At 45.7% G+C, this 17,146-nt stretch overlaps 1 protein-coding gene across 2 annotated transcripts; it reads left to right on the top strand.

The window, feature by feature from the left end:
- Nucleotides 1–1,156: 1,156 nt before the first annotated feature.
- Nucleotides 1,157–16,843, top strand: OTUB1 (OTU deubiquitinase, ubiquitin aldehyde binding 1). Of its 2 annotated transcripts, XM_044270847.1 has the most exons (8): nt 1,157–1,250; nt 4,684–4,740; nt 5,819–5,880; nt 7,387–7,485; nt 9,302–9,420; nt 12,470–12,554; nt 14,042–14,236; nt 16,489–16,843. In XM_044270847.1, exons 1-8 carry the CDS (start codon nt 1,208–1,210, stop codon nt 16,684–16,686), a joined length of 858 nt encoding a protein of 285 aa, XP_044126782.1. In that variant the 5' UTR covers nt 1,157–1,207; the 3' UTR covers nt 16,687–16,843. The 2 variants fall into 2 exon arrangements, with proteins under 2 accessions (XP_044126782.1, XP_044126783.1); XM_044270848.1 differs by lacking the exon at nt 4,684–4,740 and having other exon boundaries at nt 1,175–1,250.
- Nucleotides 16,844–17,146: the final 303 nt, after the last annotated feature.

Raw genomic sequence — 17,146 nt, 5'->3', positions numbered from 1 at the left:
CCGTGAACCGTTGTCCGTCAAAAAAATAGGACAGGTCATATTTTTTTGACGGACAGGATACACGGATCACGGCCTCGGCTGCAAAACGGTGCATTTTCCGATTTTTCCACGGACCCATTGAAAGTCAATGGGTCCGCGAAAAAAACGGAAAACGCCACAACGGCCACAGATGCACACAACGGTCGTGTGCATGAGGCCTTAGGATGTGGACAGCACACTGTGTGTTGTCTGCATCTTTTGTGGCCCAATTGAAATGAATTGGTCCGCACCCGTTCCACAAAATTACGGAACAGATGTGGACCCATTCATGTGGTTGTGTGAATGAGCCCTAAAAAAATACACCTAGTTTAAATAAGCTACTGCTGTGTGTCTTTTGATACTCGGCAAAAGAAAGAAATGAAATATGCCGCTCTAATTTTATACCTAAAAACAGGCGCGCTTGACAAATGTGGCCCACTGCGCCGTCTGGATGTTTTGGGCCCCACTGCGCCGTCTGGATGTTTTGGGCCCCACTGCACCGTCTGGATGTTTTGTGCCCACTGCCCTGTCTGTATGTTTTGGGCCCCACTGCGCTGTCTGGATGTTTTGGGCCCCACTGCGCTGTCTGGATGTTTTGGGCCCCACTGCACCGTCTGGATGTTTTGGGCCCACTGCGCTGTCTGGATGTTTTGTGCCCCCTGCGCTGTAGGTTTTGTGCCCCACTGCGCCGTCTGGATGTTTTGTGCCCCACTGCGCTGTCTGGATGTTTTGGGCCCCACTGCGCTGTCTGGATGTTTTGGGCCCCACTGCGCTGTCTGGATGTTTTGGGCCCCACTGCGCTGTCTGTATGTTTTGTGCCCACTGCCCTGTCTGGATGTTTTGTGCCCACTGCCCTCTCTGTATGTATGTTTTGTGCCCACTGCGCTGTCTGGATGTTTTGGGCCCCACTGCGCTGTCTGGATGTTTTGTGGCCCAATTGAAATGAATGGGTTTGCATCTGATCTGTAGTCCTGTGCACGAAGCCTAAGGCCCACGTGCCGCACCCTGTGTATCCCGGCACCGCTGCTCCCTGTACACACGATGCACTGACAAGACACAGACGCCAAGCAATGTATTGTATTCGTATTTCCCACAACAACCACCACATCCGGGGGCCTCGGTGAAATGAAGGCCGGACTTCCGGTCTGGGGTCTCCCGGAAGTTATAGCAAGCGGGGACCGAAGGAAAGATGGCGGCTGAAGAATCTGATCGTCTCCAGAGCGACTGTGACGGTGAGAGGGGCGGAGGATGGATGGGGATGCTCAGCCCTAAGCAGTGCCTGCGGCCCGACGTGTAACCGCAGCGGTACCTGACTGCATACAGGCTGCAGCTGTGCCTTTATTTCCTGCAGTGTGAACGCTGCCCAGCCATTGTTATGTGTGGAAGAAAGCTCAGCAGACTGCGCTGGACAGAGAACGGCAGGGCCCTCCGGGTCTACCCTTATACAGCGGGCGCTGTGTGAACACACTCTTACACTAGTGCTGCTGATGTATCTCGGGCTGAATTCACACTACATTTGAATTGCCTGCACTAAAGTATCAGGGGGTCCTATTCAGCCCATAGAGGGGAGCAGAGTGGGCATGTGGCTGCTACCAGTCACTGCGGCAGAAAGAGATCCATCTAGGAGTCAGTCTGCTTCCCGTGGACTCCACTGTACCCCAGTGAGTCTGCTTCCCGTGGACTCCACTGTACCCCAGTGAGTCTGCTTCCCGTGGACTCCACTGTACCCCAGTGAGTCTGCTTCCCGTGGCCTCCACTGTACCCCAGTGAGTCTGCTTCCCGTGGCCTCCACTGTACCCCAGTGAGTCTGCTTCCCGTGGCCTCCACTGTACCCCAGTGAGTCTGCTTCCCGTGGCCTCCACTGTACCCCAGTGAGTCTGCTTCCCGTGGCCTCCACTGTACCCCCAGTGAGTCTGCTTCCCGTGGCCTCCACTGTACCCCAGTGAGTCTGCTTCCCGTGGCCTCCACTGTACCCCAGCCACCTCTCTATCCATCTGCACAGAGCCGCGGTTCATCTGATTGATCTGAGGCTCCGTTTCCGGGTTAGACTTTTCCTTTCTTAGTATGCGAATTAGGCCGTTGGTGCAATGAGGGCGTCCCCATTGCTTTTGGTGCACCCAAGCTCTGCTCCTTTCTGTGGTCAGCCCCTCCCTCGCTGCGCTGCCCCTGCCTGGCCCTGTCAATCAAAACAGCCAGGAAGGGGCTGGCCACAGACAGGAGTGGCGTTTGGGTGCACCAAGAGCAACGGTGGTGCCCTCGTTGCACCAAAGGTGTCATTTGCATATAAAGAAAAAGTATCACTCGAGAACTGAGCCTCAGATGTGCAGCGTTTTAATCGGGTGAACGCCAGCTATCTATCTGTGCACACAGTGACAGATTCCCTTTAACCGCAGTGTGAACGGACCATTAGGCCTCCTGCACGTGACCGTAGTTTTGGTCCGCATCCATGCCGCATTTTGTGAGGCTTGGACGCGGACCCATTCAGTGGGGCTGCAAAAGATGCTGACAGCACTCCATTCCGCAGCCCTGCAAGAAAAAAAAAATTCCTATTCTTGTCCGTTTTGCAGACAAGAATAGGCATTTCTGTCATAGGGCCGGACATTCCACAAAAAGCGGAGCGCACATGACTGGTATATGTGTTTTGCGGATCCGCAATTTGTACACTGCAAAACCTGCTACGGTCGTGTGCCTGAGGCCTTATAGCCGTGTACTACATCTTCATTCATTCAGGATTTCCAGTGTGTTAGTCAGAACCTGCTCATTATTAATAGGATAAATGGTGGGAAAAAAATCTCTAACTTGGGCTGTCAAATCTACATGGGTCATAACAGTGAGATGTTGGGACGGCCACATACCACAAAAAAGTAAAATGTAATAATAAAAAAGTATGTATTTATTTAATGCACTTATATAGCGCTACTATATTCCGCAGCGCTTTACAGACATTAGCATCAAGCTGTCCACAGCAGAGCTCACACTCTAAGGTCCCTATCAGTATGTCTTTGGAGTGTGTAAGGAAAGCGGAAAACCCGGAGGAAACCCACACAAACACGGGGAGAACATACAAACTCCATGCAGATGTTGTCCTTGGTTGGAAAATAACCCAGGACCCCAGCGCTACTAGGTACCAATGCTAACCACTGAGCCACCGTGCTGCCCTAAAGGTGTATATAGGAGGCGGATACATATTAAGGGCTCTTGCACACGACCATATGTTTGGTCTTTATCCAATCCACATTTTTTGCTGATCAGATGCGGTGTGTGGACCTGTTCATCTAAAGGGTTCTGTAGCTTTTTCTTACTGACGATCTATCCTCTGGATTGGTCATCAGCATCTGATCAGTGGGGGTCCAACACCCGGGGCCCCCTGCTGATCAGCTGTTTGAGAAGGCAGCGACGCTCGCAGTAGTGGCGCGGCTTCCTGTAGGCCAGTGACGTCACATGTCACATGGCCTGGGACGCAGCTCAGCCCCATTCACATGGCATAGCCGTGGTGTCACTGTCCTGTGAAAAGGCATTGGCGTTACTGCGAGCGTCGCTGCCTTATGAAACAGCTGATTGGCGGTAGTCCCGGGTGTCAGACCCCCACAGATCACATGCTGATGACCTATCCTGAGGATAGATCATCAGTAAGGAAAAGGTAAAGAACCCCTATAAGTGGGGCCCCAAAATCTGCAGACAGTACACTGTGTGCTATCCGTATGTCCATTCCGCAGCCCCATAAAAAAGCTAGAACATGTCCTATTCTTGTCTGTTTTGCGGACAAGGACAGGACATTTCTATTGAAGTGACAAAAAAAAAAAAAGTCAGCATGTGCACCGCCGCGATCATTTTAACCAAAGCCAGAATTGGGTTGATAAGGAATGAGTAATGTAAAGGAAGGACGAAATCTGCCAGAAGGCATGTCTCGTTCATTACAAGGCCTCTCCAAGAAAATAAGCAAAAACAGTTAAAAACATTATCATTAAATGTATAAATAAGTTTTTAATTAGCAGAACCTGCTCATTCTCTCTAGGTTAATCAGTGCAGTAAAATAAAGCGACTGCCATTCTGTTAGACATTGAGAAAAACCCTTTGTAAAATGCAGATTACAGACTGCGGCCGGCTGTTACATACCATTCCCGGTCACACTGACGATCCCACAGGATTGTAGATGTCCCGCAGCTCAGCGCTACATCTCCTCATCCACAATCCTGTCGGACTTATGATTGATAGGATAGCATCTTGCAGTTGATGGAGATTTGAGGGATGCACATCCAGGGCACGAAGCTCCCGTTCCACCACATCCCAAAGATGCTCTATTGGGTTGAGATCTGGTGACTGTGGGGGCCATTTTAGTACAGTGAACTCATTGTCATGTTCAAGAAACCAATTTTAAATGATTCGAGCTTTGTGACATGGTGCATTATCCTGCTGGAAGTAGCCATCAGAGGATGGGTACATGGTGGTCATGAAGGGATGGACATGGTCAGAAACAATGCTCAGGTAGCCCTTTGCATTTAAACGATGGCCAATTGGCACTAAGGGGCCTAAAGTGTGCCCAGAAAACATCCCCACACCATCACCACCACCGCCAACCTGCACAGTGGTAACAAGGCATGATGGATACATGTTCTCATTCTGTTTACGCCAAATTCAGACTCTACCATTTGAATGTCTCAACAGAAATCGATACTCATCAGACCAGGCAACATTTTTCCAGTCTTCAACAGTCCAATTTGGGTGAGCTTGTGCAAATTGTAGCCTCTTTTTCCTATATGTAGTGGCGATGAGTGGTACCCGGTGGGGTCTTCTGCTGTTATAGCCCATCCGCCTCAAGGTTGTGCGTGTTGTGGCTTCACAAATGCTTTGCTGCATACCTCGGTTGTAACGAGTGGTTAATTCAGTCAACGTTGCTCTTCTATCAGCTTGAATCAGTCGGCCCATTCTCCTCTGACCTCTAGCATCAACAAGGCATTTTCGCCCACAGGACTGCCGCATACTGGATGTTTTTCCCTTTTCACACCATTCTTTGTAAACCTTAGAAATGGTTGTGCGTGAAAATCCCAGTAACTGAGCAGATTGTGAAATACTCAGACCGGCCCGTCTGGCACCAACAACCATGCCACGCTCAAAATTGACTAAATCACCTTTCTTTCCCATTCTGACATTCAGTTTGGAGTTCAGGAGATTGTCTTGACCAGGACCACAACCCTACATGCATTGAAGCAACTGCCATGTGATTGGTTGACTAGATAATCGCATTAATGAGAAATAGAACAGGTGTTCCTAATAATTCTTTAGGTGAGTGTATAGACCCATTCATCTCAATGGGGCCACAAAAGATGCGGACAGGGTCTGCATCCGTATGTCCGATTCGCTAAAATAGAACATGTCCTATTCTTGGCTGTTTTACAGACAAGGATAGGACATTTTTTTCGGTCTAGGGCTGTGCTGGCTAACCTCTGTCTGTGGTAAAACTACGACTCCCAAGATGCACACTTGCTTGGCTGTTCTCAGAACTTCATAGAAAAGAATGGTACATGCTGGGAGTCGTAGTTTCTCCACAGCTGCAGACCCGGAGGTTAGCAGCCAGGGTGGCAGCCATTTTAATTTACTCACCACACAGGCATGTATTATTATTTTTTTCCGGAGAACCCCTTTAGAAGGCTTGCACCTCTAAATAACCTGGAGCACCATACTCCACAAGTTTTGTATTAATTGCTCAGACTGTCGTGTGCGGATAGCGGTGCCCGTCATATGAAGGGCTGTGTGGAAACGGAACCTTTTCTGTCACTGTTTTCCTCTTGTATATTTTCAGGTGTAAATTGCCTGACGTACGATGAAGCGATCATTGCCCAGCAGGACCGTATACAGCAGGAGGTTGGTGTCGCCTGGGCTCGCTGACTCCACACATGTTAGCCAAGATATCGCTTTTGTTAGCTGCGTTCAGGCTAATTTGAATAGATACTTAAAGAGGTTCTCCGGGAAAGATGATGATAAAAATACTGAAAAAACATGCTATAAATAAACTCTTAAATGCCTTTAAATATTTATAATGGATCGTTTCGTCTAGGGGTCTACAGGACGGCCTGTGTGAGAGCACAGACACCCATTGTAAAGTCTGCCGGCCTCGGCACTGTGAAGCGGTGTATTACGTGCAGATGACCGCTCCGCTGTGTTCCTGGGCTTCAGAAAGGAGTTCACCTCATCCCATACTCGGAGGCTGAAGTGTAGGAATGAGGACCAGACGCGCTGCTGTGGGGGAGGAGCGTCATTAGAAAACACTTCAGCGTCCGAGTACGGGATGAGGTGAACTCCTTTCTGAGACACAGGGACACAGCGGAGCGGTCATCTGCAGTGATTGCCAGTTCGTAGTGTTCGCCCGCGAACACATGCGGGTTGCCATCTTAACTCACCAGTCCGGCGATGCACAGGTAAGCCCTTATCTGTGCTTGCGCCGCGAGCCGGTCTGAAACAAATGCGGTCACCGGGAGCAGGCAGTTCCGAGAACAGCCCGATGAAGGTCCCCGACGGCTGTTCTTAGAACTGCCTGCTCCCAATGACCGCGTTTGTTTCAGACCGGCTCGGGGCACAGGGTAAGGGCTTACCTGTGCATCGCCGGACTTGTGAGTTAAGATGGCAGCCCGCATGTGTTTGCAGGCAAAAAATGCAAACTGGCAATCACTGGTCATCTGCACGTAATATACCGCTTCACAGTGCTGAGACCGGCAGACTTTACAATAGGTGTCTGTGCTCTCACACAGGCCGTCCTGTAGTGTTACGAGAAAGACGGGTGTTCTGACCATATATCTAAGAGCTGTCATTCCATTTTTGTTCCCTCTGATTTGTCCTCTAGACTAAAAAGCCATTATGAATAATTAAAGGCATCTAAGAGTTTATTTATAATATGTTTTTTCAGTATTTCCATTTTTATCTTTCCCGGAGAACCCCTTTAGGCTCTATTAGATAGATTGTCTGCCAGATGATTCATCGAGTAAATGGCGGCAGTATTACACTGCCAGATCATCGCTAAGGAGCATGTCTGCAGTGTAATAATGCTGCCAATTACCCAGTGAATGACCAAACACTTGTTTGTTCGGTAAACCAAATTTTTCAGCAGGTCTAAAGATCATCATTTGCAGGCGGCAGGTCGTCAAAATCTGCTGCCGGCAAACAATGATTCAGTATAGAAAAGATGGCATAACGATTGCTTCTCCCTATACTGAAATTGCCGGGAAAGAACGCTTCCCTCCCGACGATTGCCTGCCTGATCTGGCTGTGTAATACAGCCTTTAGAATGAACGCCGCTTATCTCTGAGCGCTGGGATGTGGTGTGGGCAGTCCATGGACAATTCATTGGATGGTAATTGTCTCTCGTTGTATTAGATTGCTGGGCACACTCCACTTCTGTCTGACCGGTTGGAACTCTCTGTACTCTACCAGGAATATGCTTCCGATGACCAAATTTACCAAGACAAGATAAAGGTATTTATAGGAACAAATGCCTTGTTATTGTGACAGCTGAATAGTTAAGAGCTCCCTACTTGGGCGTCCACACAGTTTTGTGTTGTGTATATGTTTGGGCAAAGAAATACCTAAATAAATAAAAAAAATTGCCTGACTTGCTCAGTGTTTTTGTAGCACTTGTTAGGCCTCTTTCACGCAGGCATCAGTTTTTTTGCCCGGATAAGAGCCGGGTGCGTTGCGGGAAAATGCGCGATTTTCCCGCGCGAGTGCAAAACATTGTCATGCGTTGCACTCGCGTGAGAAAAATCGCGCATGTTTGGTACCCAAACCCGAACTTCTTCATAGAAGTTCGGGCTTGGGATTGATGTTCTGAAGATTGTATTATTTTCCCTTATAACATGGTTATAAGGGAAAATAATAGCATTCTGAATACAGAATGCATAGTAAACCAGCGCTAGAGGGGTTAAAAAATATTTATTTTTTTTTTTTTTTTTTTAAATGCAGAACTTACATGGAGCTGTTTTTTTCCAGCTTCTTGTTCATTTCAGTGGGAGATTCAGCGCATGCTATGAGAAGTTGCTTCTTTCTTCCACGCTTCTTTTTCACATGTGTTAAAAAAGTACTGCTTCCCATTGAAATGAAAGGGAGGCTGTTTTGGGGCGTTTTTTGTAGCTCATTTCAAGGCAGAAATGCTCCAAAATCGGCACCAAAAGACTCCACTTGAAATGGCCCTAAGGCAGTTTTTCTGTATAGTGTGTTTTGGCACTTGGTGTTGTTTTTAATGTTTTTTTTTTTGTATACTTATTTAGTATTTATTTATTTTTTATGTGTCTCAATGTCACTTCCTCTATGAGGAAAATGCATTGTTAATGGCTCACGCACACAACCGTATTTTCTTTCTGTGTCTGTTCCTTTTTTTTATATGCAGAACCATTCATTTCAATGGGTCCACAAAAAAAACTGAAGTTGCTCAATGTGCATTCAGTTTCCGTATGTCTGTATTTCCGTTCCGCAAAAAAATAGAACATGTCCTATTATTGTCCTCGTTACAGACAAGGATAGGACTGTTCTATTAGGGGCCATCTGTTCCATTCCACAAAATACAGAAAAACTTATTTTTTGCGGACCACAAAATACATACGGCTGTGTGCATGAGGCCTTACAAAAATGCCAACACACTAGCGTTGTTTTTTTCAGTCATTGAACCAAAAAACACACTTCAAGGGTGAAAACAATACTTCTAGAAAAAACTTTTCTGTGTTAAATATTTCACAAAAGCTCCTGTCTGTGACACCAGACCATTGGGCTAGCTTCATATCTGCGGCAGTCTACCGGAATTTTCCAGATCCAGCATTGCCGAATACCGCCACCTGCCCACAGGACCCCAGTGACTATAAGGGTATTTTCATATTAGCGGCAGGATGGATCCGACAGGCTGTTCACCCTGTCGGATCTGTCCTGCTGCTATTTTGCCGTGCAACTGGACTGCAGCTCCATCCCCATTGACTATAATGGGGACGGGGGTGGAGCCACGGCAGTGCACGGCGAAACGCCGCCAGATTAAAAGTACTGCATGTCCGATTTTTTTAGTTAGGGGCCTCTCACCGCGTACTGCCGTGTTGCGTCAGAGCTCCGCCCCCGTCCCCATTATAGTCAATGGGGACAGAGCGGCGGCACGGCGAAATAGCGGTAGGAAGGATCCGACAGGGTGAACAGCCTGTCGGATCCGTCCTGCCGCTAGTGTGAAAGTGCCCTAATCCGGGCGATTTCCAGCATTCTCTACCCGATCAGCCAGCCGCAGATGTGAAGCCTAATATATATATTTTTTTGCCAGGACTTGCACAGGAGATACACTCACATTCGTCGAACAAGACCAGATGGCAACTGTTTCTACAGAGCCTTTGGCTATGCCTATTTGGAAGCTCTACTGGATGGAGGAAGTGAACTTGAAAGGTGAGGTGGTGGGTTTACCTACTAGTGGGCCGGACACTGTGGTAGGATATTGGTCTGAATGATAGTCGTCTCCCTTTTGACAGTAGCTATTGCACCTTTTAGTTTATTTTACAGTTTGTCATTACAGTCGCAGTGATCATGTATGTAGCAGATCGGGGACCTTTGCTGCCATGGCAGCTCGTTGCACCCTGCAGTTATCAGCTGTGTGTATGTTACAGCTCCTGAGCCTGCGGCATAAGTTATGTTTTTTAGTTCTATTTCTTATAGATTAAATGAAAAAAAAAAAAAAAACTGGCAACCTCCACAGTGGTTGGTTCCTTGTGCACATGACCTTCCCCATCATTCTCAGAATATGCAATACACGTGCTGTAATTACACAGAAGTGATTTCTCTGCTATGGCCGTATCACAAAGGACACAATAAAAGGGAACTGTCCTTCTAGATGAAAAAATTGTCTAGTTCAGTTTGATTAGAAAAATATATATGCAACTATTTCTTATATATTTTCCTGAAAATCTGAGTGATGAACAATATTGCCATCATTATAATAAGAAAACGTGCCGACAATTTATCATTGCATTACTATTACAGATTTTATGGATGCCATGAAAATTGAGCTGGCAAGTACCTGCTCCTACTGGAAATGCAGACAAGTTTGTTGTCACCCAGCGTTTCCTAGTACAGGTATAAATAAATAAGAAATGGTCTAAAGGGACATTCTCATCTCAGTCATTCATGACTGGGATCCAAATATCTGTCTTATGCAGTGGCTGGAATTATGGAAACAGCCAGTTCATGGAAGCTATAGAAACGGCATAGCAGAGCTTCCTGTAACGCTGGGCACTGCATAAAATAGATATTCTGATCTCCGCCACAGATGGCTAAGATACGAATATGCGAGTTCTTGTAATTACACTACGCCACCGCTGCAAGGGATACAACACGTAGTGTAATGAAGAGGAAGCAGCGCTCGCATGGAACGCAGTCTCCTCTTCAGCTGATCGCCAGATGTCGGACACCTGCTGATCATATACTGATGACACATCCTGAGGATAGGTCATCAATATAAACAGGCTGCAAAACCCCTTTAAGATCTTTTATACAGGTGATTTACTTTATCTAAGATGGACATTATTTTTCAAAGAGATTTTCAGGATAACACCTCCCCCCCCCCCCCCATCTTGTTGTAATACTCTACGTATAGCACACATTGGTATTATTTTACCTAATAAGATGGAATCCCTTTAATGGAAGCACAGACAGGCTTGTCATTCATTAGAGGACTAGGGGATTCATCATAAGGTGCAAATAACTTGGATGTGAAGTTCTGCTGCCATACAATTAAAGGGGTGTTCCAATTTTGTGACGTTATCCACATGACAGGATATAACTATTAGATCTGTGGAGGTCTTACTCCTGGAACTCCCACCAATCAGAAGAACTGGGAAAATGAATAGGGGCGCCAGTCAGGCATGTGCTTGGCAACTCCATTCCTTTCAGTGGGCGTTCCAGAGATAGCCGATCTGATAGTTGTCTCCTATCCTGTGCATAGGGGATAACGTCACATAACTGGAATACCCCTTTAACTGACTGTGATTAAATGGCCAAAAAGAAAAGGGGAGAAGGCGCTCATAGGTGGTGGTTGACAAGAAATGTTGTTACTTGTTTCTAGCCAGGGTGAGTGGTTGCTACTCACCTTGGTTAGATTGTACTTTTGGTAGTACAGTTCTGGTGGCGGTAAAAACGTGGGGTGATGTGGGTTGGTGCAGCCGATTGACGTCCAAGTTGACCATGGGCGGGAGCCAAGCCGCCACTTTGGTGCGAATTGTGGTGTATGGGGAGGTTGCTCGTCTGCACTGGGTTCATGCAGTGAGCGGATGGACACAAGGCGCAATTCACAACCCAGTTGAGGATACGAAATATATTTTTTTAGTGCGGACCGCAACATAAAACCACCCCAAATAAGGGATCTCCAACGAGAGTGACCTCCAATTAGCCCACGGTGACAAGGATACAGACTTGATAAAGGGGTCTGCGTACCCCGAAACGCGTCGTCTTTGCTAATCAAAAAATAAAAAATATTTTGGATCCTCAACTGGGTTGTGAATTGCGCCTTGTGTCCATCCGCTCACTGCATGAACCCAGTGCAGACGAGCAACCTCCCCATACACCACCTTTAACTGACTGTCAGGAAACTTTTATGTCGATCTAGTACCACAACGTTTATTTAGCATGAACATTGCCCCACATTTTGTGACTGGATCCGTTCATTGTGTGATTGTACATTTTCTTATCAAAGGAAGTTCTTAATGCACACTGCAGTTCTACTGTGTAACGTCTCCAGCGCGGTATAGTGCAGGAGGAGCTGAGCAGGTGTTATCAGTGACTGGTGGCATTCTCCATTCATGTATGTATGCAGAGGAGCTGCCAGTCACTGATAAGGCCACGTTTACAGAATTACAAGTTTTACTCAGGCCTTTCCAACAAAACTATGAGGCACATTTATTCTGACGTTTTAGACGCCGGTCTTAATAAGGTCCTGCGCTGGCGGTGGATCTGCTGGAGTTATGAAGGGGCACCGGCTACGTCATAACTTCAGCAGATCCACCGCTGCTTCTAAATGTAACATGGCTTCCCTGCTAGCTCCTCCCCTTCCCTACCAACACCACGCCCACTTTTTTAGACCTGCCGTGAGCTGGGAGAAGTCGCAGATCCTTTGCACTGCAATCTGCGCCAGAAATACGCCTACTTTAGGCGTATTTGTGTTTACTAAATGACCCCCTATATATTAATCTGCTCTGTAACATGCTGCCTGCAGACTGCACTGCATTTCATGGCGACAGGTTCTCTTTAATCAGCATTGCAACAGATATTGTTTCAGGATTTTTGTCATTCAGACTTGATCAAAAGTCTGAAACTGAGATTTAATAAGGAGCAATGACCAGGATGCTCTCAAACTGGTAACTCCTCATTCTAGAGTAGTACATGGCACTGCTATCACTTATTCGTTTTTCTTCTTAGCTATGTTTAACCCTCTGTTCTCTTGTAGGTTTAAGGAGGTGGCATTGCAGAGTAAGGAAGAGCTAATCAGACAAGGGTTTACAGAATTTACTATAGAAGATTTCCATAACACAGTAAGCACTGTTCCCTACTTGTTAATTGTGCGCCCCTTTGACTACCTCCTGTAATCTTTTTCTTTTCAGGGCAATTTCTTTTGTGGACGGTTTGTCTTGCAGCAAACCTGCCAGGTGTATTCTGGTGCCTGAGAACAGGATATGATGGAGGGATGTGTAGCTGAGCTCTGTTATATATCGGTTTATGACTTGCAGAGTAAATGCTGCCAGGACACCTAGGAGAGGCAGTAAGAGTCCTGATTACTCGCCCACGCACAGTGATTGACACACAGATACAGGGAGAGATGGAGCAACAAGGACTCGCTGTCTCTACTAGGACTTCTGTCAGGATTCGCTCAGGAATTTTTTTTAAATCTAGAGGTCGCAACTACGCATGTACAAGTGTCATTGACGACTGCAATTTTACACACAAAAAAAGTCTTGTGTATTCGGGAACTAGAACAATCGTTAGGTTGCTATTCTCATAGACTCCAGTGCATTAGCATTAGAGTCTATGAGAAATGTACTAGTTTCCTATGGAGCCCTGCTACAGACAGGGGCTCCATAGGAAACACTATGCAGCAGCCTCCTGTCATTCTCTATGACGGGCTACTGTATACAATCTCTGGCTCCTCTGATTGCCGCCGGGGTCAGGATTGACCACGGCATCTGAAGTGTTAAATGTCCGCGACCAGCACATGAACCGCGGGTGTCTACTGTATAAAACAGTAGGCACCCCACAGCTATGGTGTCCGCTCCACTTATAAGCGGCGCCATCTTTAGAAGGGTAGTATTTTCACTCTTCTGGTAAAAATGTAGCGCAACCTCTGGTTAAATCATAAGAACCTAGTTACATAATGGAGCTCAGCTTTCTCTCACGCTTTGCCCAAACATAGGGCACCATAAATCGCCTGACAGGTTCTCTCTAAGGTGGCAGTACACATTTGAGTTGGGTTGGCCGACTTGCTGATTTTGACAGGAATGGCTGACCACCTCATGTATATGAAAGCATAAACACGGGTGAACAGCACTCCTAAGTAATAATGCTGCGGGTGCTTGTCTCCAGGGGAGGTGGTAAAAAGGCCCCCAAAAATAACAACTAATGAATGTCCAAAAAATAAATGCTTGACAAAGTCTATCACTAAGCCGAATCGTTGCATCTGGAATAAAGTTCCGCCTTTTGGACGTGCTGTCTCCATTTTTTTATTTTTTGGACATTCATCAGTATATAAAGCATGTCAGACGTTTGTTCGACATATGTTAAGGGACTGAGCATTTGAAAATCCAACAGACCCCTGTTTTGAAAGGAGATGAGCTACCCCCATAGGTATCTGGCAGCAGCTTTCTTCCCATTGAAAACACATGCATGTCTGGCTTAACTGAGCATACATGTGTATGGGGAGCTTGTTAGGTGTAGCTGTCAGCTAATTTCTCATTGAAACGGTACAGGACTTTAGCTATGTGGTGAACATCATTCCATGAGACTTCTTGTTTTCTTGCATTCACAGTTTATGGATCTAATTGCTCTTGTAGAGAAACGCCCGGCAGTGTCAGAGCTACTAGCTGCATTTAATGAGCAGACTATTTCAGATTATGTGGTCGTCTACCTGCGTCTTCTGACCTCTGGCCACTTGCAGAGAGAGACTGTCTTCTACCAGCACTTTATAGAAGGTGGAAGGAGCGTCAAGGAATTCTGCCAGCAGGTAATACAATTGTACACTGCCTCTTTCAAACTCGCCATGGGTGCTGCAGCGCACAATGCTTAACAGAAGTATTTAGAGATGCTGTAGACCCTAAGCTTGGTGATATACAGATCGACCTTCCTCTCAGTGGTTTTATATTAGATGTACAACATGTACATTTTCCCCTCTTTGTTGAAACATTTTTTGCGCGGATAAAATTCTCAGTAGTCCTATATCAGTCCCTAAGGACAGATATATATTAGACATACTAGAGTATATGTAGATTGATTTGAGTTGATACATGGTTGTGTTCAGAGATCGCAATAACGCCCCTACAAGAGTCATAGATGCCTTTTCAGGCCATTTTCACTGCCCGTCATCAGCGCAGGGCACTCTATGAACGGCATAGGCAGAGCAGCAATTCTGCCCATGCCTAAAATAACCATTAATAAAGCTCCACACATCAAGGAGCTTTGTTATTGATCGGTTTGAGCGGGCTGCTGGACTATTCAGTGCACCGTGCAAGTTGGGAGGGAGAGTCCTACAGCAGTGTGTGATCTTCACCTGGTGGCGCCTAGTGGGGTAAGTTGCCTTGGTAGGCATTAGTGGGGATCCCAGCTCCGAGACCCCCTCTGATCTCTATAACAAGGAGTCTAAAGCACTCACCCGAGTTCTGCTTCTCCTCATTGCTGAGCACGGTAGTGAAGATTGCCTCAATAGAAAGTCTATGGGACCAACTTCCAATTCAATTTCGATACCATAAAAAAGTATTGCGATACTCAATACCATTCGATACCATGCAAAAAAAATAAAATGCCAAAAAAGTCGCATGCATTCCGCATTTTATGGAATGTCTGGACCATAATAGAACAGTCCTATCCTACTTTTTGGGGGGGACAAGGTGACAAAAAAAAAAGTCGTTTAATATTTTAATAGTTTGCACTTTTTCAGGCGTGGCGATATGTTTATATATTTTATATGTAAAATTGGGAAAGGGGGTGATTTAAACTTTTTTTTATTATTTATATTTATATATATATATATATATATATATATATATATATATATATATATATATATTATATAATTTTATTTTTTATATTTTATTTTTTATCTTACTATTTCCCCCCTTAGGGGCTAGAACCTGGGATCTTTTCATCCCTTGTCCTATTCACTCTAATAGAGCTTTAGGGGTGAATAGGATATTGGGGTGAATAGGACTTCACATATCAAATAGAGAAAAACAGAACTGGATCACACATCCACAAGCTATGCTTTAATCTAATTACCCTTTCTTCTCAGCACAATATTCAGTGTACTGCCCCCTATACTGCATGCTTATAGTATGGGATGTGGCCGGCACCCTGTATTGAAGCATACACTATATTCATTGGTGGCCCCTCCACCCTGCTATCAGTCCATTGGTGGCAGCAGCGGTACAGGGGGGAGGGACTGCCTCATTCTCCCCTGTGCTGCTGAGGAGGACATGGCTTGTGCTGAGAGCACTACGTGCCATGTCGATGCAACTCGTGGGTGTCTGCTGGATGAAAGCCTGTTCTTCTTAAAGAGGGAGAACGGAGGAGGGTCTAGGCGCAAATGGAGACAAGACTACAAAGTCTGGTCGCCATGTGGAACCCTGTTTTTACCAGACAAAAAAGTGCTGCGTGTGGTGTTTTTTTGTCTGGTCTTATTGACAGAATCTGCAACAGACGCCCGAACGGAGCCTCTGATGCAGATGTGAACAAGTGTAGTCCTATGTATTTGAATAACTGCAATTTTTGTACTTCTTGGCTAAAAATACTCCTCAAAAATGGTAAGAGGAGTATTTTTACTCTTCCGGAACAAATGTAGTGCGACCTCTGGTTGTATGTATGGTTGGAAGATGAGATGTTCACCAAGGGCCGGCATTAGTTGGGGTTGACACAACTTGATGGCATTTCTCTGCCAGAGGTAATGTTCATATTCCTGCCTACCATTTTTAGTGTTCTAGGCGGACTATATCATACTTTCAGCTGATTAGTATTGATCTGTATGTTTTAAAACTGTTGAACTTTTTTTTATAGAAAGTAAGTACTTGGTGCCTTGTGTTTGTTATTAGAAGCTTTTTGACTACATAAAATTCAATTTACATTATTCTTACACCACAATAATGTGATTCAGTACATCATGTTGCTTTATCAATGTTTGTGCTATCAGATGCAATAACGAGGATATTGATATCATTTTTTTTTATTCTCTCTCCTTCCTTCAATGTTTGTTTCATCCCTGCTCAGGAAGTTGAGCCCATGTGTAAGGAAAGTGACCACATTCACATCATTGCTCTCTCCCAAGCCTTGAATGTTTCTATCCAGGTTGAATATATGGACAGGGGTGAGGGGGGCAGCACAGTCACCCACGTGTTTCCTGAGGGTTCAGATCCACAGGTGTTCCTGCTCTACAGACCTGGACACTACGACATTCTCTATAAGTGACCTGCTCTGTGTTCTCCTTCACACCCCCTTCCTTGTGAAATCACTTTCTCTTCTCTCCACCTTCCTTTGTGCTTTACTCTGTTTCCCCATTATCTGTACATTATCCTCTGCCTGTAATGTTTTATTTTAATGGAGCAAAATAAATAAACTATACAGACTCGTGGATGTATGTAGCGGTGGGACTGTGGGGGTGGTGAGGCGGTAAATAAAATCTCACTGAGTGCTTGTAATTAGAGACTCTTGTATGACATCGTGTGGGTAAGGTGCACAGTATTTTGCAGTATTTTTCTAAAACCCATTTAGCATGCTCTGTTGACAATTTTTGTGTGTGTGTGTGGAAAGGCCACAGAATTCGCACATTGCACTGTGATAGCTAAAATCTGGATTTCCCCAGATTATGCTTAGAATTTATTTTTGGTCCATACATTTTTGGTGGTGATATTTGCAATGTTGTTATCCA

This window comes from Bufo gargarizans, chromosome 10, assembly GCF_014858855.1.
Source record: "Bufo gargarizans isolate SCDJY-AF-19 chromosome 10, ASM1485885v1, whole genome shotgun sequence".
Classification (NCBI taxonomy): Eukaryota; Metazoa; Chordata; class Amphibia; order Anura; family Bufonidae; genus Bufo; species Bufo gargarizans.
This window is presented reverse-complemented; position numbering and strand designations above follow the sequence as displayed.

Coding starts and splice junctions, on each gene's coding strand:
- OTUB1 (XM_044270847.1), top strand. CDS start 1,208: ATGGCGGCTGAAGAATCTGATCGTCTCCAGAGCGACTGTGACG. Junction 1,251..4,683: donor TCTCCAGAGCGACTGTGACG/GTGAGAGGGGCG, acceptor ATGTCTCAACAG/AAATCGATACTCATCAGACC. Junction 9,421..12,469: donor GGAGGAAGTGAACTTGAAAG/GTGAGGTGGTGG, acceptor GTTCTCTTGTAG/GTTTAAGGAGGTGGCATTGC.